The following is a 25,425-nucleotide window of genomic DNA, read 5'->3' as shown; positions in this document are numbered from 1 at the left end:
GAGGGGGGCGGCTGCTGGACTGGCCCCCTGGGCCCGCCCGGGTCTCCCAGGATGCCCCCACCCGGCCCTCCAGGGCTCCCCGGCAGCATGCAGCACCCTGCATGCTGTGAGCCAGCGGGTGCTCACACCCCCTCCCGGGGAAGGGCCACAGCAGACAGTCCTGCCGGCTCTCCTGCTCAGTGCCAGACACCCCGGAAGGGAGGGTCTGGCTCCAGCTGGTGGAGAAGCAGCCTGGGTCACTGCTCCCTCCAAAGGGGGTGGCGGGCAGCACCCTCAGGCTAGAGTTTTCAGAGACTCAAATAGGGCTGTTTTTCACTGCCATGTCTTCTGATTGAGTCGGGCTTTGGGCAGTCAAGATGGGTAAGAAACCACAGCTCATCCCTGAGGCCCTGGGGCAGGCCCAGGGTCTGGTGCGGAAGCAGGGCTGGTGGGCGTACTGTCAAGGCGCTGGCAGGGCCTGTTCCGGATGACCTTCCCCTCTACCAGGCTGGACCTCCTGCCTCTGGAGGTTTGCAGCAAAGGCCTGTGACATCTGCGCCCTCTTCAGTCTCCTCTCCAGAGGGGCGCGTCCCCGGGTGTGCTGGGCAGGGACAGAGACAGGCACCCATTGCAGCCCGGGGATCAGGAAAGGCTCCTGAAGGCGTGGGTGGGGAGAAGCCAGAACAGGGTGAGTGGGAGATGAAATTCTAGGCTGAGGGTCAGCAGGGGGACAGTAGAAGCCTGAGAGGAGCTTGGGGTGAGCCCTCCCGCCTTCGTCTGTGATGACAGGCAGGGCGGGGCCTCTGAGAAGGGAATGCAGGGCTGTAGTTCCTGCTGAGTGCGGGGTGTAGCGGGCACCTGGGGGGAGTGTCAGCTGGGTGGAGGCAGCGGAGCAGAGGTGGGTGGAGGGGGGCAGGTAGGTGTAGGTGTGGGGAGTTGGGTCATGAAGGAGCTGGGCCCCGAGGGTAGTCAGGGCTGGAACGGTCCAGGGTGGCCAGGCAGGCACGGGGATCTGGTCAGGGCCAGGCAGGAGCCAAAGCGGGCATAGGAATGGTTTAGCGTACGTGAGCCAGCGCGGGGCTGGGCCTGGAGGACTGGCCGGGAGAGCACGGCCGGGCATCCCGCACCCCCTCCTTGGACTGTATGTGTGTGTGGACCTGGGCCAGCGGGAACTGGGGAGAGGATGCCTGGTGTGTCTGCGGCCCTTCCCAGCACTTGCCAACCTGCTTTTTACCGAGAGAAGGTGGCTGGGGTCTCTTGCTTAACGTTAATGATTTTGCTTGGTTTTCGTGTCCTTTTTTATGGGTAACTTCTAATTACAGCAAATGAAACTAATTTTCTGTGTTACGGTAGCAATAGGACAGGTTCTTTGAAAATGAATTTAAGTGAAAAAGAGAGCTGGCTTATGGGGAATGTGAAGCAACGCAGGAATGACGAAACCGCAGGTGGACAGGCTGAAGGATGTCCCTACCCAGCAGCCCTCACCCCAGCGTCGGGGCAGAGGACACAGGTCCTGTGGGGGAATGGGTCAGAGGTGTTGCAGAACTGGGGGTGCTTGTACCGCTTGTCATCTTGTCGCCCACTCTGGAGGGTCAGGCCTTGCTTTATCCCCCGACCCCCCCACCCTCCCCAGGCCAGGCTGAAGTCCTTCTCAGCCAAGATCGTGCAGCTACTGAAGGAGTGGACAGAGGCCTTCCCCTACGACTTCCAGGACGAGAAGGCCATGGCCGAACTGAAAGCCATCACCCACCGGGTCACACAGTGTGACGAGGTGAGGTCCTCCTCGGAGCCTGGCAGAGTTCCTTGTCTGAGGGAGGGGTGGGTCTTCAGGGACAGCTCTGTATGTGGTCCCCTTTGCTGTCACTCTCCCAAGAGGACTGCTGGGTGGCTCCATTTGCCCCTCAGCCCCATGAGGGCCGCTCAGCTGGCCAGCAACCGGCCAGACTTGCCCTTGGCATCCTGCGCACGCGGGAGACCCTGTGGCCCGAGTGGGGTGATCCCAGGCCCCACCTTCTCCCGCTCTTTGGGTGGGTGGAGTGGGGGCCTAGCGAGAGGCCTTGTCCGTCTTTCCTGGCTCCCAGCTCCCGCTTGGTCTGCAGCGTTGAGACGGGCCCTCCAGAGAGGTTGGTCCTGCCGCCGGCCCCCATCGCGGGAGCCTGGGCTCTGTGTGCTCAGCACTTTCTGCCTTCCTGAGGGCTCAAAGCCCAGGGAGAGTGGGGCAGAGCCAGGGCTGCTCCCACCCAGGGAAGGAAGGCTCCTAGCCCTGGAGGAAGCCCTTCCGGAGTCCCTCGTCCCTACCGTGGGCCCCCCCCTACGGTGGAAAGGCCACGAGAAGTAGCTCAGCTGGTCGCCACCCAGAAAGCCATGCTTTTCATACCCAGAAGCCTAGCCCTGGCTTTCAGCTCCCTTCTCAGGACGGCTGTGGAGTCACCCTCCCTTGCAGCCCTCGGCGGAGCCCACACTGTGCCCCACTCTGCCGTCAGAGGCCCAAGTGCTCATGGCAGGTCTGGGTAGGGGACGTGGGCTCAAAGTTAGACGCGTCCCTGGAGATGAGATGGGTTCTTCCGGCGCGGTGCAGGTCTTGCTGCCAGCCCAGGCCAGCACCTTCTCCACCCCCGCCCCTCCCAGGAGAATGGCACGGTGAAGAAGGCCATCGCCCAAATGACGCAGAGCCTGCTGCTGTCCCTGGCTGCCCGGAGCCAGCTTCAGGAGCTGCGTGAGAAGCTCCGCTCACCGGCCATGGACAAAGGGCCCATCCTCAAGGCCAAGCCGCCAGCCGCGCAGAAGGACATCCTGGGCGTGTGCTGTGACCCCCTGGTGTTGGCCCAGCAGCTGACTCACATCGAGCTGGTTAGTGCTGCAGTGCGCCCTTCCCAGGATGGGCTGGGGCGTGTTCACTGATGCTCACGCTGGCACCTTCCCAACATGACACCACAGGGCCTTCCCCTGCCGGCCGGACCGGGGTGTCGGGAAGCCCGCTTGGCAGCCCCAAGTGCTGCCTCTGGCGGCTGTGTGTCCACCTGAGCAGAGGGTTTCTTGGTACCTGGGTCCCCAGGATCACGGCAGCCCCATGTTAACGGGAGGGGCTGGGGCGATGGGGACTGCAGTGGCCTCAGGATGGAAGAGCGGCTTGGGAAGAGGTGAAGGGTTTCAAGGGGGACGGCTCTCCCCGCCCCGTCCCCTCATCCTGCTTGTGCCCGGGCTGGGCAGGGGCCCTGCACATAGCAGCCGCTGCTGAGGCTCTCGCCTCCCAGGGGAGGGCCTTCCAGACCCTGGGGTACACCTGGGGGGCCTGCCCACTGTCTGGGCGCTCTGAACGAGGAGGGGCCGTGGCTGAGGGGCACGCCTGCAGGGAGGTCGTGACTGCTGCTCTGACACGCCCTCCATGCTGCGTGTGGGGCCTGCCTGAGGGTGGCAGGCTTGTCACTCCTCCTGGGCTGTCTCCCCGTTCCATCCAGGAGAGGGTCAGCAGCATCCACCCTGAGGACCTGATGCAGATCGTCAGCCACATGGACTCTCGGGACAAGCATAGGGTGAGGGGCTGCGGCGTGCTCCAGGGTGGCCGGGGGAGGGTGCGGGGGCCTCGCCCAGACGCCTGAGCGCCTCTGGAGTGTCGGGCCTCACAACCTGACGATGCACGTAGGTCTGGCCTTGCAGCGCCTGCCCCACAGCTCAGTGGACAGCCACGCAGGGTGCTGCATGCTGCCGGGGAGCCCTGGAGGGCCGGGTGGGGGCATCCTGGGAGACCCGGGCGGGCCCAGGGGGCCAGTCCAAAAGCCCACCCCCTCCTCCTCTGGCCACAGCTCCTTCTGAGGGCTCTGAGGGTGGGGCTGGGGCGGCAGCTACGGGCAGGGTCCTCGGGCTCCCTGTGACCTGCTGTGTCCCCACAGTGCCGAGGAGACCTGATTAAGACCTACAGCCTGGAGGCCTACGACAACTGGTTCAACTGCCTCAGCATGCTGGTGGCCACCGAGGTGTGCCGGGTAAGTGCCGTGCGGCGCACACAGCAGCAGGGCCGGCCTCATCGCTTCCTGACCCTACCGTGCCGCCTGGGGCTCTGACCCCTGTACCCCGCAGGGGACGGAACTTTGCAAGTGGAGATAGGAAGTTTTTATTGCCAGGGCCTTGGGAGCGCCAACCCCCAACAGTAATGCCTTAAATTACAACAGACACCCATCCGGGGAGGCAGCCTGTGCCCAGCATGGCCTGTCAGCTCATCTGGGTCTCCCTTGGTCCTCTCAGACTACCCTCCCGCCTCTCTGCCCAGCATCGAAAATGCCACGGCTGCATTTCCTGCCTCTGCAGCCTGCGAGAATCCCTCCACCCCCGGCCTGACAGCTCTGAGGGCCCAGGGCAGCTCCCTGCTGGGGAGGCCCCTCCGTAGGCCCAGGGCACTGCACTTTGGGGGCTGGTGTGGTAGGGGATGACCCCTGGTGGGGACCGCGCTGAGCAGTCTGGCTGCCCTCCAGGTGGTGAAGAAGAAGCATCGGACTCGCATGCTGGAGTTCTTCATCGATGTGGCCCGAGAGTGCTTCAACATCGGGAACTTCAACTCCATGATGGCCATCATCTGTGAGTGTGCGGGCCCCAGGGGCTCCCCCTCCAGCACGGTGTGGCCCATCTCCTCCCGCCCTGACCCTAGCTGTCGCCCCCCCTGCAGCTGGCATGAACCTCAGTCCTGTGGCAAGGCTGAAGAAAACCTGGTCCAAAGTCAAGACGGCCAAGTTCGACGTCTTAGAGGTAGGCACCCTGTCTTGTCCCGAGTCAGCCTGAGGAGGGCTGGGCGTCCCATCACGCTCTGGCCCCTTGCTGAGGGCCTGCTGCCCCGAGTGCCGTCTGATGTTGGGTGTGTCCGCTGACCTGGCCGCGGCGCCCCCAGAAGGCAGGTAGCCCATGCTCTCCTCGGCCCTTGGGCCTTGAGTCAGAACTGGCATCGCCTAAAGCAAAGCTTGGGGGAAAGATCAGCAAGGAGTTTGTCGGCAAAAGCAGGCCGACAGCCCCAGGTTGGGCAGTGCCGACCAAGCAGAGACTGGCCTTTTCTTGTTCGACTTCCATGGTCTTGGACCGTCTGGGGGGCCCAGGGGCTGAGGCGAGTCTACAGCCTTGACCAGATGTATTTGATCAGAGAATCCAGTTTTTGCAAGTGTGTGTCTTGTGGAGCTGGTCAGGTTTGGGAGGTGTCTGTGAAAGCACAAGGGCAAAGGAAGGTTTTGAAAGGAAGGAGGGGAGACCCAGACTTAGCAGGGCAGGGAGGAGGTGTGTGTGAGCTTCAAGATTTCTCTACAGCTTGCCCCGTGACGCCTGGACCCAAAGCCAGAAAGCCCCAGCCCAGTGTTCAGACACGTGCCTCTGGGCTTCCTTCCCCTGTGCTCACTCCTGGAGAGGCGGCCTCTTCTGGTGACGGTACAGGGCCACCCTGAGCTGTTTCCTGTAAAGGGGCCTCCTGAGCAGCTCTGAGGGGTGCAGGGGGAGCAGTGCCCACCATATCCTCCCGTCTGCCCACAGCACCACATGGACCCATCCAGCAACTTCTGCAACTACCGCACAGCCCTGCAGGGGGCCACACAGAGATCCCAGATGGCCAATAGCAGCCGGGAGAAGATCGTCATCCCTGTGTTCAACCTCTTCGTTAAGGACATCTACTTCCTGCACAAAATCCACACCAACCACCTGCCCAATGGACACATTAACTTCAAGGTCAGCTCAGCTCCCTTGTGGTCTGAGGGGAGGGGGCCAGGCTGTCCCAGCACAGGGTAGGGCAGACTTCCTGGCCTTGCTTTAGGACAGGCAGAATCCGTCTGTGCCATGAGAGCTGCCAGGCCGAGGCCCTGTGGCAGAAGGGCCTTTTAGGACTGAAGGCTCCAGGGTGGGTCATGGGTGCTGTGACCTCAAGGTATGAGGGTGGCCCCAGTTCTGGGTGGATGATCTGGTTACAGTGCCAGGAGCCTGAGGGCCCCAGAGTGAGATCCTGGGGTGTTCTGGTTGGTGGGGCTGTGCTGGGTGTGGCTGGGACGCCTGCCTCAGCCTGGAGTGACAGATGAGGGGCTTCTTGGGGGTCATGCACAGCAGAAGCACAGACCTGGCTGCAGCCCGGTGGCTCAGGCGGAGGGCAGGACTGAATGGCCTTGGAGACACCGGCTGGCCCTGTTGTACAGAGTACTTCCACGGCTACGGAGTCAGCTTTGTAGGGCCACCGTCCAGTCTCTCTGGGACCAGGGAAATGATCAGCTGACCAAAGCCAGAGCCTACGTCCCCTGCCCTAACCAGGGTTTTCAAGCTTAAGGTGACAAATGAACATCCAGTTGGTCTTCTGCCCCTTCAGAAATTTTGGGACATCTCCAGACAGATCCATGAGTTCATGACATGGACACAGGTAGAGTGTCCCTTCGAGAAGGACAAGAAGATTCAGAGTTACCTGCTGACGGCTCCCATCTACAGCGAGGAAGGTGAGGTCCACCCCTGCACACTGTAGAGGTCACCCTGACTCGGGCAGGGTGCCCTTCCAGGGTTGTTATTCCCATGCTACGCTGGGGAAGCTCAGCTCACAGGGGTGAGTGCATGAGGGTGGGCCATGGATAAGGACAAGAAAAGATCAGGCTCCCGAGGCCACTTGAGAGAGCCAGTACGTGGTTGGGCCAGTGCTGCAGAACCAGGAAACGTCTGAGTCCCCAGGCAGGTTGCCAGGAACCCCATGCAGCAGAGGCCTGTGGACCAGCCGAGGCCCGAAGTTGCTGCCCCCTTGGTTTAGGAGTTCGTTCCCGGGCCTCGCTCCACCCTGGGAGGGAGAGTTTGAGAAGGGATAACCGGGGTGGGAGGCAGACTGACCGGGTGTGGACATGACTTCTGCGGGGCTTCTCGTCTCTCAGCTCTCTTCATCGCCTCCTTCGAAAGTGAAGGTCCCGAGAACCACATGGAAAAGGACAGCTGGAAGACCCTCAGGTAGGAGAACTCCAGCAGCAGTCCGGTGAGCCCCCAAGACCAGCCCCATACCAGAGTCTACAAGGAAGGGAAAGGATGGGGTGGGGGTAGGCATGATGGGTCTGCCCTTTTGAAAGGCGGCCGAGGGCACCTCTCCGCAGACCGGGGAGAGGAAGGCATCCCCGGTACAGGCTGAGGACTTGGGGTTTGAACGTCCCTGACCCCTCCCTCAATGGGCGATTCTAGGCAGCTGGGCCTTCCCCTAGCAGCACAAGCCTGCCCTCTGCTTGCTCAGGGGAAGGGCCTGCCCGCCTGACCACTTCCTCGTTCCCTGCTCACCTTTAGGACCACTCTCCTTAACAGAGCCTGAAGGCACGGATGCAGCCTGCAGACGCTGGGATTAAGCACACCTACGTACTGAGTTTTAATCTTGAGTGATAATGGGCTGAGATGAGGCCTCACTGGTTGGGGTCCATTTTGTACATAACTTTTATGAAAAAAAAGAAGTAATTATTTCATGCATCAACCTTTGGCACTTCAAGCTTTTTGTTTATGACAGGGCAGGGCCCTGCTTTGGGGAGGGGTGGGGAAAGCGTATCATGGGAGATGGCATCCATGATAACATCTTATTCTAATGAAATGTAGATTTTTATTTTCTACTTTTGATTATTAACAAACATCTTACAAAAAAATACTTAAAAAAAACCCAACCAAAACCAACGTGAGCCCTGCCTCCTTTCCAGCCAGTGTGTCTGATGTCGGGGTGAGTGCCTTAGAGGGTTCTGGCAGGCCCGCTCTCGCCTGCAGCCAGTGCCGCTGGAGGCACCGGGGAAGCTCTGCCCTCAAAGCGCAGGCCCACAAGGTTCTGGCAAGAAGGGCTCGGGTGGCCCGGAGGTCTCATTTGCGTACTTCCAGAAGTGAACCTTGAATACGGGCTTTCCAAAGTTTACATTTTCATTTTCCTTTATCAGGGATTTATGGGGGTTGGGGGGAGGGCAGGGGGACACCTGGCAGCATATTTTCTGTTGGAAGATGTCTGGCAAATTGTTCTTCACCTACATTTTAGGAAAAGAGAAAATCTAAAATAACGTAAGGAGGGAGTCATGGAATTGTCCGTTTTCCAGGCTGTAACTTTGACACACTTACTTAGCTGTAATGAAGCGAATACAAAGTACAATTAAGGATGGGGACGTATAAAGCCATCTTGAAACTCAAGTACAAAGTCAAAAGAAGCAACTTACAAATCAGTATCCTCCTTCCCTCTGGGTGGGGGATTGGGCTCCCCTAACGGACTGTGAAACATGGAAGGTTAGCCAGGCCAGTACCTGCTGGAGCCCACTCACATAAAGCTGCCCAACATTTGGAGGTATTTTCCACACCCGAACTCGAGGAGTACTCTCCATTTTCTGACTTCCCGGCCATGAGACAGTGACAGCCCTGCTCCCTCCAAGGCCAGAAATGGGCAATCCATGCTAACTGTATCTCCCTCATGGCGGGGCTGTCATTCCATCCAAGCAGATTTGGAACTACTCACCCTGTTTCTCTCCACATGGCTGGCTTCCGCCGGAGCCTCCAGCTGGCAGGCCTGGGTAAGGACAGTTAGTTGCTAATTCCCAAAACTCCTAGGAGAGCCTGGAGATGTGAAGGCGAGGCCTCAGGGGGAGGTGGCTCCATGATCCGCTGCTGATGTCGCCCTCAGCCCAGGGTGGAGCAAGGATATTTACACTGTATTGTCACAGTGTTTTTGCACTTTCCAGACGTTCTAGATAGTACATATTGTATATTGACAGTACATATTGCTTTGTTTATGTATTTGAGATAAAGAAAGGTTTAAAACTTGAGAATATATATTTGGAATACAATGTTAGAACCTTTTCTGTCCATGTGTTAAGGAGCTTTCACATCAGTGTGCGCTTCACTTGGTCATCAGTTCTAGTACCGACCTGACACAGTGCTACATTTGCTACTTTATTTTCCCAATTTGACACATACCCTATGATGTTTTGATATTTCGAGATGAACTCTGCGTATAAAGCTGTACTTTATAATAATAAAGGATGTCAACTGTTGGTGTGACTGGACGTACTTGCATCAATAAAAGAACATGTTGCTCCCCTCGTGTGCCTGTTCTCTGTGCGTGGTTCTGTGTTGGCAGGAGGCGTGGGGATGCCCAGGCCAGGGGGGGAGGACGAGACTGCCAGGGCCACCACGGGCCTTTCAGAGATGGAGCAAGCAGCTCTCACCTCCACATTCTGACAAAGGGCTTTGCAAATAAACATTGCAAAACAAAACAAAAAGCTGTATAAGAGGCATGGTCTCTGCTGCTTTCCTCAAAGAAAGATCCAGAAGGATATCACTAGCAGCTGGAATTACATGGTCATGTCAGTTCAGGAAGCCTACCTTAAACGACTCTCAAGGTTCCTTTACTGTAGGGACTAACAAGAACCTTCAGTGTCCACGGGTGCTGTGGGTCTCTCCGGGGGCTGGGGACATTGGGGAGTGCCTGCCGACGTCTTTCTGCTGCGCGGTTCTCCTTCCGTTTCAATGGGTCACGCTCAGGAGCACTAAATAAAAGGCATTTGTGGAGGGGCACACGAGAGCTTGTGGCACTGAAGGAAAAGAACTGGGACACTGCTCTTCTCTGGCCTGTCTCCCACTGCCACCCTGTCACCAGTGCCCAGGCTGGATGAGGTCTGCCCACGACAGCTCGCCAGACCTGGCTCTGCTCCTCCAGGGCCAACCCAGCCCGTTCGAGCAGCAGCGCCCAGCAGAACACTTTCTGTGCTGAGGGGGTATTCTGTACTGCATCACCCAGTACAGTGCTGCTAGATACACAGAGGGACTGAGCCCTGAAACGTGGCCAGTGCGACTGAAGAACAGAACTTCTAACCTTACGTACGTTTAAATAGCTAGTGGACAGAAGGCGAGGCCTGCGGGGCCTCATCACCTGCTGCTGCTCCACGTGCCTTGCGGAGTAACAGCACACAGTAGGTGCTCAGGTGTTTGTGGAGCAAACTAGGACCCCTGTGAGGATGCCTAAGTGACTTCTGGGTAAGTGACAACACTTTTTAGGTCCTTCCATGTAAGGGCCTCCTTACTTTCTTGGTAAAGTTACTTTTGCAAGTTTCTACCTACCTCAGCTGAAGAAGGAGCAGCACATCATCTGGTCTGCATCTTGGATGCGGAGCTGGGAGCAGGACGCGAGCTGGCTTGGCTTGGCACGGCCCTGTCCTTCACCCATGGGTGGTCCCTCCAGGCAGTGCTTCTCAAGGTGTGGGTCCCAGCCTGGCAGCAGCAGCAACACTGGGAACTTGTCTGAGATGTTCTCAGGGCCCCTGCGCAGACCTGCTGAATGGGAAACATGGGAGCGGGGAGCCCAGGCAAGTTGGAGAAGCTCTCCTGGTGGGTAGGGTTCTGCAGGACATGGCTCCTGCCCACCTCTCCCAGGGGCACGCTGCTGCTCGGGCACTAGACTCACATGCTGTGCACGTGCACCTTCTCCAGTACACCTGCCACCCCATTCTCCCACACATGTTCTCTGAGCCTCCTTACATCTCTGAGCACGAGTGAGTGGCGCTCGTGCTCCTCCGGCCTTGCCCCACCATCCACACCACATACTGTCGGCATCCGTCTCACGCACTAAGGCCTCAGCTCTTTCTGTGTAGAAGCCTCTTGGCGTGTAGCTGTGTGGCCAGCGACCAGCGCAGTGTGCAGCTCCTAACGCCACGGGATGACAGGGTTACCACCTTTCACTTTACACACACGTTTCAGGGGCAAACCTGTTAAAAGCATCAGATGTGACAGGAAGATAAGCTAAGAATCTCTACTAAGGCCACAGAGACTTCTGTGACAAAACTAAGATTTTTATACACCTATTACACCTACACATTTGTAAAACGTGTCACGTTCCTCAGGGAGGCAAGACAGGGTAAGTGGAAGAGCAAGGAATCGAGAGCTAAACTCTTTGGATTTGAGTCCTAGTTTCCAGTTCCCAGCTGGGTACCCTTGGACAAGTTGTCTGCCTTTTTAAGCCTCCATTTTTCCCATGATTAAAATGGAATTACAATACTCTTGATATCATGGGTTGTTGTAATGTTATATGGCAGAAAGTGCAATGCCTCCTGCATTAGAAGTGGTGTTAGCTGTGTACCAGCAGTGGCACGCCTGATGAAACTGAATGCCACTTCTCCCACAGAGAGAGGAATCTTCTGGGAAAAGTGAAGCAAAGGATTATTAAGTGCCCTGCTCAAAGGAACAACTCAAGTCCTGGTCAATACAAATATATTCTAACATTACCAAAGAATCATTTAAGTGTCAAATATAACCAACATATAAACATATATGAGAAGAGGGCTTCCCCTGGTGGCACAGTGATTGAGAATCTCCCTGTCAATGCAGGGGACATGGGTTCAAGGAAGATCCCACATGCCGCAGAGCAACTAAGCCCGTACGCCACAGCTACTGAAGCCCGCGCGCCCAGAGCCTGTGCTCCACAAGAGAAGCCACCGCAATGAGAAGCCCGTGCACCGCAACGAAGAGTAGCCCCCGCTCGCCACAACTAGAGAAAGCCCGTGCATAGCAATGAAGATCCAACGCAGCCAAAAATAAAAAATTTAAAAAAAACAAACATAAAATCTTAAAAAAAAATAGAAGAAATTCACGCGAAGTTGGGATTCAAAACTACTTTCTAAATGAAAAACTTACTATCCACCTATATAGGCTGGTAACCTTAGATCATGCCAATATAATTTCTATCTTTATTCTCAAAAAGGCATTCATGATACTAGGAGGAAGGTGGAGGGCTGCTGCTCAAACCCCACACGCTTCTATCTCAGCATACCCAGGACTCTCAGGTATGGATCTTCAGCAACAATGTTAAGGGGACAATGTTGTCAAGAATATAAGAAAGTTTAAGTTAAGCACCTGTTCATTTCTGGCAGCATGAAAGACTAAGTGCTTGCCTACTGAAATTGACTAATAAACTTATGCAAAACTTTAACATCCAAGTGAGAAACCCAGAGCTTCACTTTCCAATCCACAAGGGAGATAGAGAAGGAAGTCCAGAACTTGCTCAAGAAGAAGGGTCAAATAGGAGACCCTAGCCCATAAAGCTGACATCCCAAAAAGCCACCCCTCAGTGTAACAGTGAACTTGAAATAAAGCACTCCTACTCCAACCCCACCGAGGGGGTTAAGGAAGATTGCCTGATTTGAACCTCGGCACTGAATGGAGATGGGGAAAATTTGCCCCTGATAATTTATAACCACAAGTCAGTGAGTTTTACAAAGTTTTGCAGCACAAATCACACTGGTCAAAAAAACTTTAAGCTGAGAATTTAGTTTAACATGGCCCTGAACTGGTACTGTCCTTAAGTTACTCAGCAGAAGCAAACATTCTAACCTATACTCTAGTTTTCGAAGTCTCTCCTTAGCTGTGTCTAATATTCTGTTAAACCCACCTACTGGATTTTAAAAATTCATTTTCATTTCTAGACGCTCTATTTGGTTCTTTTCCAAATCCATTTGGACAAAATTCTGTATAAATTACCAGAATGTAACACAGAGAGACAAAGATTGGAAAATATGAAACAGGTTTAACGTATGTTATCAGAGTTACAGAAGGAAAGAGAGAGAGAACAAGGCAGAGACAATGAAAATGAAATAGCTGAGAATCTTCCAGAATTGACAGAAGACAATCCAAGAAGCCCAAAGATTCTGAAGCAGGATAAAAAACAAAAAACAAAAACAAAATCTGCACACAGACATATCATGGTGATACAAAACAGAGATAAAGAAGAGGTTTTAAAGACAGCTGGAGAAAAAGAAGGTTGATTACCTTCAAAGGCATTATCAACTGTTAAGCTGATAGCTTACTTCACAACAGAAATAACTGAAGGCAGAAGACAGTGGAATAATAACATCAATGTGCTGTGGAATTAAAGAAACCTGAGCTAGAGTCAGAGTTGGGACAGGCCTGGAGGGGGAGTTCTCATACCTAGCTACACATCACCAATTACAGAGAGAGCAAACATCTCCATCACAGAAAGGTGTTGCCCGCTTTACCACCAACCAGGAAGAAGAAAACTTCTCTCCCCTGAGCACAGGCCAGCCAGTCAGAGACTACAGAAGCCCACCAATGAGAAGCCTCCATACTTTGAACTCCCAGCTTCCTCCAATGGACCCTTGGGTTAATACAGTCCCTCCCAATTCCCCCTTTTACCTTAGAGAAGCAAGTTTCCTTTCCTTGCTCTCTGATTTGCCTACGGTCCACCGTAGTTCACATACCCAGAATTGCAATTCCTCTGGCTATTCCCGAATAAACTCGCTTTTCCTGGTAAAATAACTGATTGTAGTATTAAAGTTGACAGTGCTAAAAGATTTCTCAACCTAGAATTCTCAAAACTTCAAAAAATATTTCTTAAATGAGATAAAGATATTTATACACTAAAATGGAGTTTGCTATCAGACCTTCACTAAAAGAAATGCTAAAGGATGAATCTTGACTCCTACTGCATACTATATAAAAATTATTTCTATATGAATCATAGATCTAAATATGAAAGGCAATACAATAAAGCATTTAAAAGAAAACATGAATGTTTCTTCTTTACTTTGGAGTAGGAAAGGTTTTTAAAACTGGACACCAAAACCACTAGCCATAAAAGAAAGAAAACCGATCAACTGGACTTTATTAAAACTAAGAACTTTTGCTTATTAACAGATAACATTAAGAGAATGAAGAACAGTCCCCTGCCTGGGAGAAGATATTTGCAATATATAAATCTGACAAAAGACTCATATCCAGAATATATAAGTAACTCCTACACATCAATTTTAAAAAAAGCCAATTAAAGAAAAAGGGCAAAAAAATGGAATAGGCATTTCACAAACAAGATATCCAAATGGCCAATAAGCACATGAAAAGATACTCAACATCATTTCCCTGATGATAAACTACACTAAACTCAAAAGGAGATAACTGTACACACCCAACAGAAATTAAAGAGTCTGAATTAAAAACACTGAAAATACTGTGCTGGGGAGAATGTGAAGCAACTGGGTCTCTCATATGTGGCTGGCAGGGGGTCAGTTATTTGGAAGGACTGAGAAAAATTTGCCAACACCTGGCAAGACTATTCAAGAAAAAAGAAAAGCACAAATAAACAGTATCAGGAATGAGAAAGAAGCTATCACTATAGATCACATACATATTACACAGATAACAAGAAATGGCAAACAACTTTGTACATTTCATCTAAAATTTCAAATTTATCAGGATAAATTCCTAGAAAACAGCACCTTACCTAAAAGAACTCAATCGAAACTGACTAGAAGAAACAGAAAATCTGAACAGTTCCACAATCATTAAATAAATTGAACCAGTGATCAGCGATCTTAGTATACAGAAAAGTTCAGGCCCAGGTGGCTTTCAGGAAGTTTTGTCAAATATTCAAGGAAGAAATAATCACAGTCTTACAAAACTTTTCTAGAAACAGAGTACAAAGGAACACCTGTAACTTATTTTATAAGCTAGTAAAACCTTAATAGAAAAGCCCAAGGGTGAGAAAGGAAGTATATACACAGGCAATCTTACTCATGAACACAGATGAAAAACACCTGAAAAAAGTACATATATAATATACACCCCCCCACACAAATATGTAAATAAATGTTTGTGTATGCATGCAAACCAAATCCAGCAATGTATAAGGATAATATAACATATCATGACAGATTGGCACTGACCCCAAGAATGCAAGGGTACTTCAGACAATTAACCTAATTCATCAATTTAACATATTAAAGATGGGAAAATATCATATAATTATCTCAAAAGATATAGTAAAAACATTTGATAAATGCTCTCAAGCATGATAAAAACTTGCCAAGTAATAATAGAAGGTAACTTTATTAACTTAATAAAGGGTATTTATAAAAACACCTATAGCAAATACCATACTTACTGATGAAACACTGAGAATGTCTCCCTTGAAATAAGAAATATGGGCAGGAAGTCCTCTACTATCACTCCAGTCAACACTGCACAACAAATCCTAACAAGCACAGTAAGACAAGAAAAATAAAGATATAAAAATTGATAAGAAACAAAACTTCTACTACTCATAGATAACAGAAAAATGCGAAAGAAACTAGAAATACATTACAATTGTGCTCAGCAAGGCAACTGAACACAAAAATTAACACACAAAAATCAGTCTGATTTCTAAATACCAGCAATAGACAATAAAAATAAATAAAACATAGTTACAATGGCATAAAAAATACAAACTACCTAGAAAAAAATCTAAAAAAATAATACACGAAAATCCACTGTGTGAAAAAGTATAAAACTTAATTGAAAGACAATAAAGACCAAAATAGATAATGTCATGTTCAAGGATCAGATAAAGATGTACATTTTCCCCAAAGTGACCTTATAGATTCAATGAGATTCTAATAAAAATTCACAAGTTTTCATTAAAGTTAACAAGCTTATTCTAAAACTTATATGAAAGTACAAAGGCTGCAAACAGCCATGACAATCTTCAAGAACAAGGTGAGCGGATTAATTCTCAGAAATTATCAACTCCTATAATGTTACAGTAATATTAGACTGTGATGTGATAACGTGGTGAGAGACAGCCTAATCTGCTGAACAGATGAGAGCTCAGGAGCAGACCTGTGTGTGTATGACATCTGATGGATGAGAGTGGTTTTGCAGATCTGTGGGCAAAATATGGACTTCATAGTAAGGCGACGCTGGAAAAAAGTGAAATGCAATCCTTACGTCACATAATACATAAAACCTCTTCCACTTTTATGACTGGGAAAAAGCAAAGCTACGTATGAGGTATTTAGAAGATAATACAGAACAATAGCTTTAGGATACCCTTCTCTATTATGAGGTCATAAATCAGTAATAAAAAGAAAACATAAAGGAAAAAGATTAATTGAACACATTAAAGTTAATTTTTATTCATCAAAAAGTACCATCAACAATGGGAAAAGACAAGCCACATCCTGGGAGAAGTTACTTGTAAACATTTAACCAACAAGAATTGGTACCCAGAATATGTGAAGAATTCCTATGAACTTATAATAATGGGCAAAAAGACTGGAAATGAAAATTATAATTACAATTCATGCCTAAAGCCCACTAGATTAGCAAGAATTAATAAGCCTGACAAAATTAAGTATTGCCAAGGATGCAAAGTGAATCTCTTACAGTGCTGGAGGTGGTCCACTTCGGAAAGTAAGTTGAACGTACACACAACCGATGACTTAGCATCATTACTCCTAGAGAAATTCTCACACACTCCTAAGAGACACGCACAGCAGTATTCATGACAACATTGCTTGTGATAGCAAAAGCAAATAAGCAAACAAAAAAAAAATGATGAATGATCCAAATATCTATCAACAGTAGAATAATACTACAGTATTTTCATTCAGTGGAATACTAGTCAGTAATGAAAATGAATTAATTTTGAGATTAACATGAGTGAACCTCAAAAACAAAATACTGAAAGTTAGAGTATAATGAAATAATATGCATACAAATTCAAAACAGGCAAAATAGTCATTGGGTAGAGATACATACATAGTTGGGAAAACTGTGAAGAAAAATGAGTGAAAAACTATCACAAAAATCAGGATAGTGACTATTATGGAGAGAGTGAGGTGAGGGTATGTGATCGAGAAAGGGCACACAGAGACTTTTCACTGGTAATGTTCTATATCCTAATCTGAATAGCTGGTGCACTAGCGTTGGCTTTATTATTCTTTAAAGTACACATTTACATGTCATACACTTCTGTATTTATGATATTTTACAACAGAAAGAAACTAACTTATCACATTTTCATTTAACTTTCGGTAATAAAATACTTTATTGGTACCTTTTACTGTCAAAAACAGTAACGTTTCCATTGCTTAGCTTCCATCTTTAAATGAAAAGCTTTTTTTTTTTAAAAAAGGAAAAAAATCATTTGATTCTGTCAAAAAACCAGCTACAACTCACTTTTGTAAATAATTAGGTTCTCTCACTTTAAATACCTTAATTCACTGGTCTTCACAATAAATAACTGTATATAAAAGGAGAAAATGGCCTGAACAATTTTGCAGAGAACATTTTACACATCTTAAAAAACTAAGCCTAAATGCTACCCCAACTAAAAACTTGTAAGAATATTTAGTAAGAGTTATTATAAAATTGAATTCATGTAGCACCAAGAAATTTGGGATTTATAATATTTCAGATGATATGATTTACTGAGAAAGAAGAGTAATGATTTGTCTTCTATGAATTTTCAGGGGTTTCTATACAAATAGAAAGAATTCAATATAGGTCCCTTTTAAAAGCCAAAGGTTCAAAAATCTATGCATGCCTTTCACCATATCTCCAATTTGTGGATCTACCAATTGACCATATGGTAAAAGATCCATGTGTGATAAATAACACAGTACAGTCATATCTGAATATAATTTCTTACTCATCTTGTCTCCTTAATATAATTTACACCTCAATTAAAACATCATTCTATCTGCAAGTTATATATTTCTCTAAAATATTCTGTAATTCAGATTTCCATTTAGACAACCTTCCCCTCCTCCCCTTTTCTCAAATCAGTATGATCTTATGGTATACCTTATTAAATTGTTTGGTTTTTCTTCCTTCAGTGAAACTCCTCCTCAACTCAAAGTATTATAATAACACAGATGTAGCTTAATTAACATATTAGAAAAAAAGGATAATACATACATATGGATCCATGCTAAATAAGACAATACAAAGCCAAAAACACACGACACCATGCTATGTTCATCTATTCTGAACCACCACAAGAAGGCCCTGATAGGGCCCTGGCTCATGTAAACTGATGTCCCAGACACCCCTAGTGTCCTACACTCCAGCATAATTAACTGTTCTGTTAAAGACGTTTCCATGTTCATTTCTGTTTGTTCAAAACAGTCTACAGCAACTTTGACTCCTAATCCTGAACATGATGCTAAATTTGTAACACATTATATTTTTAATCAAGCCACAGATTATAACCTTAGTATTTTCTACAATTACCCATTTGTTTAAAAACAGACATTGAGGGGGCTAGGCAACAACACAAAGTTGAGGGATTTTTGTCTCTGCCTTCTCTTGATTAGTTGGGGATTTTAGATGTGTCATTTAATTATTCTCTGCTTCAGTGAAAAAGGATCCTTTAAGCAACTGCCCAAAGATCTTAATTTAAAACCAAGTAGGTTGACTCAGTGGTCGGTAGGTGAAGAGCCCTTATCCACACACTCCATCCATAACACTCCGTCCTCTCTTTGGGAACAGGATGCTCCCGACCCACCTTCAGCACAACACATTCCATCCCTCAGCCCAGACGCAACCAGGATACACATCAGAACATGAAGCCGGGTAAAATTAACTCAAAGCTACTCTTAGAACAAATACCAGATTTTGATTTGTCAATGATTCCATAGTGAAGTATACTCACAAAACAGAGACTTTGCATTGCAAAACTTGCTTTTTCTTCTCACACTAAGTTAAATTGCTAAAGTAATGTCAGCAAGAACACAAAAGATAAGCATGTCTTCTCTGAAAGAGGCACTGCATCTGGAATTGGAATTAAGGCTAAATAGTGCTGGTTTGTGGTTCAGACTAATGTGTCACTGATGACATTAACCAACAGATTCGCTATTTGTCCTGTATGCCTGTTTGTGAAGATGCGTCTCTATCTCCTCCCTGAAGACCAGCATTCCCAGGTGCGAGTGAGAGGCCTCGTTCATGGCTTTGGACTGGATGCACATGCGGTACTGCTCGGGTGTCAACTCATCAGCACAGCGTTTCTCGTGCCAGAGGTGGAAAAGACCAGGAACCGGAGTCCGAATCACAATCAGGTCACCATGTAAGTATTTTCGATAAAGATGAACATCTTCTCCACCCCAACCTTTTACTTCCATATCAAATCCACCTGCAGGATCAAAACTCACACTGTTAAATAACTGCCTGGCAGCCAGAGCACAGTCAAACCTGATAAACATTTAAACATTCTGCTTCAAATGAGATGGCACGGTATAATCCAAAGACACCCGAAGTAGAGGACTGACATCCTGGTTTAGAAATCCAGTTACCAGCTGACGTCTAGAAGCTCACAATCTGTTGTTGAGAGTATCAAAATGAGATCAAACATTTGAGAATACTTTGTAAACTTCAGAGTTCTATAGAAAACCTCTAGAAAGTCAAATAAAGGAGAAGGAAACATAAATCACCCACAATATCACCACCATTAATGTTTTATTATGTTTTCTTTCTATCCTTTGAGATCCAAGTTCTTCTGGGTCACAGAAAACTTTCCAGAGGGGAAAACAGAAGAAATGGCCAAGGTGGACACATAAAGTTGAGAATGGGCACACAGATGATTTAAAGCCATGGAAGTGGGTGAAATTACTAGAGTTTACAGGGAAAACAGGGCCCAGGTCTAAATGCTAAGAAATGTCAATATCTAGAGGGTAAACAGGCAGAGAAAGACAAGTCAGCAAAAGAGACTGAGAGGCGGCCCCAGAAGAAGGAGAAAATTCTGGAGAATGTGCTATCACAGTAGTGAAGTGAGGAAAGCATCCTGAGAAAGAAATGGTCAAGTGTGTGCTGCTCAATTAAGAACTTAAAGAGAATCAAGTAGACCTGGCAATGTAAATGTCACTTAGAGCCTTACTTAGAGCAAGGGAGATAGAGTTCACACTATTTTCAAATTGGTTTAAGCTGAACTAACTTTAAAGAAACATGGAGAATACAAACTATTTTGAGTTTTTTGAAAAGCTAGAAAAGATTCTTAAAAATGGAGAAAAAATTAAATCTTTAATTAAAAGCTAGGTTTCCAAATTATGTCTTTTGTCAAATAATTCTATGTCACTTAATTTCACTCTCATAGGATGACAATAATCCTGAGATCTCTGAAAAATATTACTTTAAATAGTCACAGCTTTACTAAATGCTATGTCTGATTATATCTTGGCTTTTCTTCCTTGTAGATACGAATAAGCTCCTCAAATATTGGAGACGGTATAAAAATAAACAGAGGACTTCCGGTTTCTGGTCCAGCATGTACAGACCTTAGAAGTCATCACTGCATCCTGACAACAAGTAAAAAGTTGAACAAACTGAAAACTCAACAACTCCTTTCAGATCCCTTGGAGAAATAAAGTCACAGGGCAAACTGTGAAGACACAGATAGGTGGGTAAGACAGAATCACAACTATTAGGGAAGAAATGGACTAGTAGAAATCTCCAGGGGGAACCAGTACTGGGGTAGGAAAATCTGAACTGTAATTGATGAATTGCTAGAGGCTCAGTGGAAAAGTCTAAGAGTTGAAAATTCCAGAGAGGCCTGCACACTTTTCTGAGTTTTACCTCTAGGTCTACCAGGTTCTCACAGTGAAGACTGGAGAAAAATCCCCTAGCGCTTTCAGAAGGAGGGGGAAAGTAACCATTCTGAAATATGCCAGGGCATTTTGTTCTTCTTAATAAGGCCTGTGTTTAGGAAAAACTATTTTACCAGAGTCTAACCTATCTGGGGGAAGGGATATACCCAACTCCAGCCCACTCTAGCCATCCTGTCCCACTTAAGATTGGGGGCTGTGTCTGTGAAACGATTGTGAAGTTCATGGTCCAGGCTCACTAAAGATGGACTGAGACCTTATCACAGGACTACAGAATTCTTCCTCTTCTCCCACACCTTACCATCACTAAAGGTCTAGTTACTGCAGCTTCCTTTACCCAGTACATCATGTTCAGCTATGAGGAAAAAAATTAGGCAAACTAAAAATCAAAAAACAGTTTGAAGTGAGACAGGCTGGGACCCGGGACCCTTTGCTGCAGTGCTGCAGTGCTTACACCTGGACACACCTCTCCTCGAAGCAACAAAATACAAAGAAACCGTATGGGACGAAAAATAACTGCATGAATGCGCAGTTGGGGCAAATTATGGATAGAAAGATACAAAAGATCGAAAAACCCAACTGCCACTTCTAAAGAGCCTGGAGCAAAAACTGGGTGTCAGGAGCAAAAGCAGGGAACTGCGCACGCCCCCTGCACTCAACCCCACCAAGGGGTGGGCAGACCATCTAAGCCACCCCTCTGCTCCGACCCCTGGACACATGCCTACCCCCACCCCGTATAAGGAACAAGCTCGCCCTGCCTCAGCGAGTGAGCAAGCAAGGGAACCTGTCGTTTGTTCTCACTCCCCGGCTGCTGCAGCAGGGGCCCCAATAAAGCCTTGCATGAATTTCTTGTCCGGCCTCTAGTCAACTTCTATTGATTGGGGAAGGCTAAGAACCCTGGTCAGTATCAGAGAGAAAGAGCAAACATCAGAACCAGACTCAGATATGGCAGGGATGCTGGAACTAAAGGACTGTGAATTTAAAATGACTATAATTAATATGCTAAGTGCTCTAATGGAAAAAGCAGACAACATGCAAGAACAGGTGGTTAATGTAAGCAGAGAGATAGAGATCCTAAGAAAGAATCACAAAGAAATGCTAAAGATAAAAAGCAATGTAACAGAAATGAAGAATACCTTTGAGGGGCTCACTAGTAGACTGGACTTGGCTGAGGAAAGAATCTCTGAACTTGAGAACAGGTGAATAGAGACTTCTAAGACTGAAAAGCAAAGAGAAAGAAGACTGGGGGCGGGGGGTGGGGAAGGGAAGAAAAGAAAACACAGAACAGAATATCCAAGAACTATGGGACAACTACAAAAGGTGTAACATATGTATAATGGGAATACCAGAAGGACAGGAAAGAGGGACAAGAACAGAAGCTCCAAATGAAAGAGGCTAAACTGCAAACAAGTGCTGCTGAGAGGGCAGGGGCTCCCTTTCTCACCCAGCCCACATTCATAGGGTAGAGGCTCTCCAAGAGGGAGTAGTCCCTTCTGCTGCCACCTAATGTCCTGCTCATAAAGCAGGGGTGTCCCTCTGAGAGAAGTGTGCCACTATCTCCACCCCCAGGTCTGGAGCAGAGGCTCAGGGGAAGCAGCAGTCCATAAGAACAAATGCTCCAGAGCTTTTCCCAAAGGAACTGACTTTATTTAAAAGAGAATGTGCAGAAGTTCAGGCCTAAGGGGGCTCTTGAAAATACTGGAGATTTGGTGGTAAACAATTAAGAGGAGGCTGGTAGCCCCATTAGAACAAGCTAAAATGTAGGCCAGCCAGTTTACCAGAACGAGGCAGGCAAAGAGACAGCTAAGGCAGGGAGACATCAGGCCATGTGCACAGCCCTCCTTGGGTCCAAGCAAACCTCAAAAACTTGCCCCAAAAACTACCCTGCAAAAGGGTTCGATTTAATTGGTTCAGACTACGGAGCAATTTATGTCCCAGAGCACTGTCAAATCAGAGCAAATTAGTGCAGCCTAATAGGTAGGAGTGACATCAACAGGCATGGAAAGAGACAGTCAAAGAGAGCCCCGCTAAATCCAACGTCATCCCAGGATGGCTGTGCATCATGACCTGATGAGAGACATGAGAAGCTTCATATTGTTGGGAGGCAGAGGGTAGGGAGACAGAATTCACTAAAATAGTAAAGCCAAGTCAATTAATAAATGAATAAGCAAAGTCAAAACAAAATACAAGCCCTGGAGGCAGGGGGAGTCAATATCTAGAATCAACACAAAATATTATCTAAAACATCCAGTTTTCAAAAAAGTATTGAAAGAATACTGAAAAGTGTGACCCGTATACCAAAAGAAAAGCCCGCAACAGAAACTGCCTGTGAGAGCGCCCGGATGTCAGTTTTAGCAGATTTCAAAACAACCATTATAAATATGTTCGAAGAATTAAAAGAAATCATGCTTAAAGAAGTAACAAAGTAAGATGACAACGTCTCATCAAGAAGAGAATATCAATAAAGAGATAGAAATGAGATTCTAGAGTTAAAAAGCACAATAACTCAAATGAAAAATTCACTAGAGCAGCTCAACAGTAGATCTGAACTAACAAAAGAAGAATCAGTGAACCTGAAGATAGATCAATTGAGATTATGCAATACAAAGAGGAAAAGAATGAAGAAAAATGAACAGTCTCAGAGAAATGTGGGACACCATTAAGTGCTCCAACATGTATCTAATAGAAATACAAGGAAAAAACAATGAGAAAGGAGCAGTGAGAAATAACAGAGGTCAGAAGGCAGTGATGTATCCTTACTATTTTATTAAGCAAGAAATCAGGGAAAAAGGTATTAGTCTCATGTAATAGTCTTTTTTATTTCTATCTGCTGATTTCCCATCATTTGTTACAGAGATAAAAAGACAAGGTGGAGGACTTCCCTGCTGGCACAGTGGTTAAGAATCCACCTGCCAATGCAGGGGACATGGGTTCGAGCCCTGATCAAGATCCCACATGCCGTGGAGCAACTAAGCCCGTGTGCCTCAACTACTGAGCCCGTGTGCTGCAACTACTGAAGCCTGCACGTCTAGAGCCCGTGCTCTGCAACAAGAGAATCCACCACAATGAGAAGCCTGTGCACCGCAACGAAGAGTAGCCCCTCCTCGCTGCAACTAGAGAAAGCCCACGCACAGCAACGAGGACCCAACATGGCCAAAAAAAAAAAAAAAAAAAGACAAGGTGTAGGAATTTCCAAAACAAATGGCTGATTATAAAAATGAAGGTACGATGGACCTAAAAAATACACAAAATATATTCTATTAAAAAATATATATACCATGTATTCTAACACGCTGTGGAAAGGTAGTCCCTGAATGAATCAGGAGACATGGAATGAATGAATCAGGTTTCAGCCTGCTTCCTTAAACTAAGCTCTGATACTTTAATTTTTGCTGGGTGAGACTAAAGGTACAGTGGGGCAGGTAGCTTAGATGAGATCCTTCATGGTTAGCTTTGGTTTAGGAGAGTGGATAACTAAGCCAGTGATTCCAAGTTCCCCACTCCAACTTCAACGAGAGCTAGAAAGATTAGGTGTTTTCCCATTTGTTTTAAATACTAGGATTTTGCATTATGTTCAAGAAATCCGTGGTTTCCTCTCCAAGTAAAAAATATGAAAGCTCTTGGACTAGATAACCCAACATTATTTCTAGCTGTAACAATTCATGAGTACACCACCAAAGCCAGGTACAGATCTTTTGTAAAGGTACTCGAAACAACTGCAAATATGGGTATTTTATTTTATCATTATGACCTCATTTTTCTATTCAAAGACACTAATTATAAGCTCACTTTGCCTTTCATATTTCCAGACTCTTCAGCTAATCTCAGACATTCAAAATTTAATAGGAAAACATTTACATCTGAGACCTTTTAGAAAAATGCCATATTACAGTATATACCTAAAGTCCTATCCTTAAATGTAAGGTATACTTACCAATGGTCAGGAAATCTGATCGATACTGACAAGTCATTCCAAAGCCAAAATCTCGCCAAAAGCCAGAATCCTTTTTGTGAACCTTAAGTTTAAAAAACAAAATTCAATTTAATCCCTCAAAAACTAGAAGTAGTTTCAATCAACAATGAAACAAATTAAAATATTTTCCAAATAATACTTTTTCCTGGCATTTATGTCACTGATAATGGATCAGATGCCTTTATATTACTAAATCCTTACAAAACCAACAAAAATACAGTAATCCCCATGAGCACAGGATTCTTGCTACTTCTTTTTTGTTGTTTTGTTTTGTTTTATGAATTTTGTTTTATTTTACTTTTTTTATACAGCAGGTTCTTATTAGTTATCTATTTCATACAAATTAGTATGTGTATGTCAATCCTAATCTCCCAATTTATCCCACCACCACCGCCCCATCCCCTACCCTGCTGTCCCCACTTGGTGCCCATACTTTTGTTCTCTACTTTCAATTTAATTTGTTCAAACCTTGTAGAAGGTGCAAGCTGAGGTTACTAACAATCAAAGAATTTGATGCCTGACCTCAGGGGGCTTACATTCTGTTTAAGGAGGACACCAGTTGCACAAGCACATACCGTAATACACTGATCACTTCTACACAGTAGACCTTATTTGGTGCCTGGCCAGCATCCATTCCCCTACCGCTTTCCTAACTGTGTACAGTTTTGCTCTGGTAATTACCTGGCCCCATGCAGCCCGTGAGTTTCAGGGACGCTCCTTCCACTGGCAGCGTCAGACTAGGCCGTGAGCATGCTACACCAGTGAGACGGTCTCACCCTACTCACTTAGGAACTGATTAGGCATTAGACAAAGTTCAGGTCAACATGCTAAAACAGGAGGGCTATTGGGAACTTTGGAAAACAAAGCCCCCTCATTCTTCTGAGAGCTACTAGAAAAGACACTTGCTCTCTTTGGATGGTGTAGGGCAGGAGTAAGCAACTACCACCTGGCTTTGCAAATAACTGTATTGGAACAAAGTCACACTCATTTGTTTACAAATTGTCTATGGGTATTTTTGTGGTACAATGGCAGAGTTATTAAATAGTTGGAACAGGGTCTGCAAAACCTAAAATATTTTCTATGTGGCTCTTTACAGAATAAGTGTGTCAACCCCTG

The 25,425-nt window shown here is 46.9% G+C and overlaps 2 protein-coding genes across 22 annotated transcripts in view; one reads left to right on the top strand and one right to left on the bottom strand.

Annotated features, from left to right (window-relative positions):
• RASGEF1A (RasGEF domain family member 1A) overlaps positions 1 to 9,018 on the top strand; it is a 93,704-nt gene extending 84,686 nt beyond the window's left edge. For all 3 annotated transcript variants that reach the window (XM_060127015.1, XM_060127017.1, XM_060127014.1), the window contains 10 exons: positions 1,613 to 1,750; positions 2,608 to 2,829; positions 3,438 to 3,512; positions 3,870 to 3,962; positions 4,449 to 4,551; positions 4,640 to 4,719; positions 5,485 to 5,676; positions 6,302 to 6,425; positions 6,846 to 6,918; positions 7,243 to 9,018. In XM_060127015.1, coding sequence (XP_059982998.1) covers positions 1,613 to 1,750; positions 2,608 to 2,829; positions 3,438 to 3,512; positions 3,870 to 3,962; positions 4,449 to 4,551; positions 4,640 to 4,719; positions 5,485 to 5,676; positions 6,302 to 6,425; positions 6,846 to 6,918; positions 7,243 to 7,267 — 1,125 coding nt within the window. In that variant the 3' untranslated portion in view covers positions 7,268 to 9,018. The remainder of the gene's footprint in view (positions 1 to 1,612; positions 1,751 to 2,607; positions 2,830 to 3,437; positions 3,513 to 3,869; positions 3,963 to 4,448; positions 4,552 to 4,639; positions 4,720 to 5,484; positions 5,677 to 6,301; positions 6,426 to 6,845; positions 6,919 to 7,242) is intronic.
• Positions 4,075 to 25,425, bottom strand: part of CSGALNACT2 (chondroitin sulfate N-acetylgalactosaminyltransferase 2) — a 61,263-nt gene continuing 39,912 nt past the window's right edge. For 8 of the 19 annotated variants that reach the window (XM_060126992.1, XM_060127003.1, XM_060126993.1 and 5 more), the window contains 7 exons: positions 24,271 to 24,352; positions 15,577 to 18,871; positions 14,861 to 14,950; positions 10,033 to 10,676; positions 7,237 to 9,461; positions 6,805 to 6,975; positions 4,075 to 5,160 (listed from right to left, as the gene is read on the bottom strand). In XM_060126992.1, the coding sequence (XP_059982975.1) occupies positions 18,579 to 18,871; positions 24,271 to 24,352 (375 nt within the window). In that variant the 3' untranslated portion in view covers positions 4,075 to 5,160; positions 6,805 to 6,975; positions 7,237 to 9,461; ... (1 more) ...; positions 14,861 to 14,950; positions 15,577 to 18,578. Of the gene's footprint in view, positions 5,161 to 6,804; positions 6,976 to 7,236; positions 9,462 to 10,032; positions 10,677 to 14,860; positions 14,951 to 15,576; positions 18,872 to 24,270; positions 24,353 to 25,425 lie in introns of those variants that run through there. The other 11 variants (XM_060127005.1, XM_060127008.1, XM_060127007.1 and 8 more) reach the window with 9 other exon arrangements.

Source organism: Lagenorhynchus albirostris, chromosome 16 (assembly GCF_949774975.1).
Source record: "Lagenorhynchus albirostris chromosome 16, mLagAlb1.1, whole genome shotgun sequence".
Taxonomy (NCBI): Eukaryota; Metazoa; Chordata; class Mammalia; order Artiodactyla; family Delphinidae; genus Lagenorhynchus; species Lagenorhynchus albirostris.
The sequence above is the reverse complement of the archived record's forward strand: the minus strand, read 5'-3'. Positions and strand labels throughout refer to the sequence as shown.